This window comes from Sceloporus undulatus, chromosome 2 (assembly GCF_019175285.1).
Source record: "Sceloporus undulatus isolate JIND9_A2432 ecotype Alabama chromosome 2, SceUnd_v1.1, whole genome shotgun sequence".
Classification (NCBI taxonomy): Eukaryota; Metazoa; Chordata; class Lepidosauria; order Squamata; family Phrynosomatidae; genus Sceloporus; species Sceloporus undulatus.
Window position 1 is genome coordinate 221,476,737 of NC_056523.1, and position 3,810 is coordinate 221,480,546.

General features: G+C 47.0%; 1 protein-coding gene across 1 annotated transcript in view; it reads left to right on the forward strand.

The window, feature by feature from the left end:
- Window positions 1-1,359: 1,359 nt before the first annotated feature.
- Window positions 1,360-3,810, forward strand: part of POLR2B (RNA polymerase II subunit B) — a 30,670-nt gene continuing 28,219 nt past the window's right edge. Inside the window, exon 1 of the mRNA XM_042450068.1 lies at window positions 1,360-1,540. Within this exon, the coding sequence (XP_042306002.1) occupies window positions 1,522-1,540 (19 nt within the window). The 5' untranslated portion in view covers window positions 1,360-1,521. The remainder of the gene's footprint in view (window positions 1,541-3,810) is intronic.

Here is a 3,810-nt window from a genome sequence, read left to right on the forward strand (position 1 = left end):
GAGAAGGAAGGGACCCCCAAGGGCCATCCAGTCCAGCCCCTTCTTCTACCATGAAGGAATACATAGAGTCCTAGAGAGGGAAGGGACCCCCAAGGGCCGCCCAGTCCAGCCCCTTCTTCTACCATGAAGGAATACATGGAGTCCTAGAGAGGGAAGGGACCCCCAAGGGCCGTCCAGTCCAGCCCCTTCTTCTACCATGAAGGAATACATAGAGTCCTAGAGAGAGCCTGCCTTGATCTGCCTCCTAGAGCTCTGTGGGCCATGGGGACCAAGGCCATGGGCCCCGTTCGATGCTGCCCATCACATGCTCTTTGACTTCTCCAGAGGGGCCTTGCTCCCAGAGAAGTGGGTGGCCTGGGCCCGGACCTTCTGTCCAGGAAGAAGCATGGATTTATATTAATAGGTTTTTTTTTGTAAATAAGGATTTATATTAATTTTCTTTTTTAAAAGATAATGTTTTTGGCTTTTAGTCTAGTGTGTCTTCCATGTTTCTTGAATATCCTACATTTTGGCCTAAATTGTGTCCTACATTTTTTCTACATTTTGCCGTGGTTTTCTGGTACAGCATTATGGCAACTCTATCCAGGGCTCAGTGCTATGGAACTGTGGGATTTGTAGTTTTGTGAACATTTAGCCTCTGTCAGAGAGCTAGGGCGCCACAACAGACTACAAATCCCAGGATTCTTTAGTCTGTCAGTTAAGTCAAACTTCACTTGTCCCTCCATATTCGTTAGGGTTAGGGGCACAAGACCCCCGTGAATATGGAAAAACCATAAATAACAAAAACACCACGTTTTTGCCTGAGAGGACACCTCTCTAGGCATCTCTAGGTCCTCCAGTGCAACTCTGTGGTCAACATCTGACAGACACTGACCATAGAACTGCATCGGAGGAGCTACAAATGCCTAGTAGAGTATTCTCTCTAGGAATCTCCAGGTCTTTCAGTGTGACTTTTAGTTAAGGTTGACCATAGAGTTGCACTGGAGGACTTAGCTATTCCTAGAGAGGACACATTAATCAAAACGAAATACTGTAATCAAATCAGCAAATGTCAAAGCTGCAAATGTGGAGGGACATGAGTGTAGCTTATTTCTGCAGTGCAAGGTGAACTCTATAGGAGGCGCAAAGATTCACCAGCGTCCAATGTTTCCCAAATTCTGGTTAATAAGGTGTTTTTGGACTCCAACTCCCAGGAGGCCCAGCCAGCTTGGTCAGCAGCCAGGAATTCTGGGAGATGAAGTCCAAGGTATGTGGAAGACCAATGTTTGGGAGCCACTGAATTAGAGCAAAAGAGGGTGGAAGAAAACAGAAGGCTTAACTCTATGGTAAAACCATAGAGGGGACTTCTGGACCTAACGGAAGTGACGTCATGAAGTGGAATGGAAGTGGCTGAGAAACGCGAGTCCCTCTTACACCGGAGCTTCTCCGGCGGCGACGTCAGTTGTCTGCTTCTTCTGCACAGAGAGGCTGTTCCCGAATCCTCCTCTTTCTCTTGACTCGCTGTGAGGCTCCGTCGCCAAGATGTACGACGCGGACGAGGGTGAGTCGATTTCCACCTGTCTCCCCCCTTTTTTGCGATGGTTCTGCCCGATTCCACTGTGTCGCCTATTAAGCATGGGCTCATCCATTAGGCTACGCGGGGGGAGCTCAGGGCTATGAGGTCAGGAAGAGGAGGAAGGATCCTTCTTGGGGTGGGAATGCTGGGATGGCTTGAAGATTCACGACTGTCCTCCCCTCTTTTGCGATGGTTCTGCCCAACTCCGCTGTGCCCCCCCTTAAGCATGGGAGCATCCATTAGTCGCAGGAGGGGGAAGCCAAGGCTGATGAAGTCTAGGCAAAATGGGCTGGCATTGGCTGAGACTGAGAGAGTGTGGCATAAGGGACACAGGGGACACAGTCTGGATGCTTCTGGGGACCATGGACATCCTCAGGTGGCCTTGGCCCAAGTTGCTCACTCACACAAACCCCTGTTGTGGTTGTTGTTGTGTGCCAACGTATGGCAACATTAATAACTTACTTGGATATGTAAGTGTGAAAGTGTCAATTTTTGGCAACCCTGTCACTGGCTTTTGTGGGGCTGAGACAGTGTGACTCAACTAAGGTCACTTAGTGGGTTTCGGTGGCCAAGCCAGTGACCATTTCATGGGGGGGGGGGTTTGGTCAAGACTTGTTCAGAGGAGATTTGGCATTGCCTTCCCCTGAGGCTGAGAGAGTGTGACTTGCCCAAGGTCACCCAGTATATATATATGTTTGTGTGTGTGTACGTGTACGTGTGTCATCAGGTCCTTTCTGACTTAACACGATCCTAAGGTGAGCCTATCCAGTGCTTTTCTTGGCAAGATTTGTTCAGCGGACGTTTGCCATTGCCTTCCCCTGAGGCTGAGAGAGTGTGATTTGCCCCAGATTACCCAGTGGGTTTACATGGCCGAGCTGGGAGTCGAACCCTGGCCTCCAGAGTTGTAGTCCAGCACTCAAACCACTACGCCGCAATGCATTCAAATAAATGCAGGGCCTCACACATCATTTTACTCCATCATGGCAAGCTGATAAGCCTCCCCATAGGTCTTAGGGATCAGGAGGCTCATATGTGGGTCCACGTTTGTTCCTGATCTTGTATTGAAACCGTGTGAGGCTTTGAAGGCAATAACCAATGGCAGGAGTCTTTGGGGAGCCTTACTCTTTGTCAGCAGACCTAAGTCTTCAGGAATTAGAATTGCACAGTTGTATAACAGGTCACAAGGGGCTTTCGTGGTCAAGCTGGGAATCGAACCCTGGTCTCCAGGATTGTAGTCCAAACTGCTATGCCACACTGGCTCATACCACTCAATGTCCATCTGCAATACGATGATGATGATGATAATAATAATAATAATTTTTTCTCATCTCTTTTCATATAATTCAAAGATATAGCCATGTTAATCTGCAGAATCAGTATGTATAGAGATCTTGTAGCACCTTTGAGACTGACTGAAAGAAAGAAGTTGGCAGCATGAGCTTTCCTGGACTTCAGTCTACTTCCTCAGATGCAAATTATGATTATTCAAAGATATAGCCATGTTAGTCTGTGGAATAAGTATGTAGAGAGAGAGAGATGTAGCACTTTTGAGACTAACTGAAAGAAAGAGGTTGGCAGCATGAGCTTTCCTAGACTTCAGTCCAAATGTATCTGAGAAGGTAGTCTTGGAAAGCTCATGCTGGCAACCTCTTTCTTTCAGTTAATCTCAAAGGTGCTACAAGATCTCTCTACATACTGATTTTGCAGACTAACATGGTTGTATACACGGCTGTTAAACATTCATAGAATCATAGAGTTGGAAGAGACCGCAAGGGCCATCCAGTCCATTCCCTTCTGCCATGCAGAAACTCTCAATCAAAGCATCCCTTATGACAGATGGCTATCCAGCCTCTGTTTAAATACCTCCAAGGATGGAGACTCCATTACACTCTGAGGGAGTTTGTTCCACTGTCAGACAGCCCTTACTGTCAGGAAGTTCCTCCCAGTGTTGAGGTGGAATCTCTTTTTCTGTAGCTTGCATCCATTGCTCTGGGTCCTAGTCTCTGGAGTAGCAGAAAACAAGCTAGCTCCCTCCTCATGCTTACTTGAAAGCAAGTCCCTCTTTTTTCACTATGGCTTACTCCCAGTAAATATGCCTAGTACTGTACTCCTAATAATTCTGATAGTTTCACAATTAGACATGTGAAATGCCTTCATATAAAGGTGAATTCACATCATGGTTTGCACAGATGAAATCATATCTTCAGTCTTTGTAAGGAAAGTAAATGGCAGGGTTGGGAAAGGCCTCTGATGAT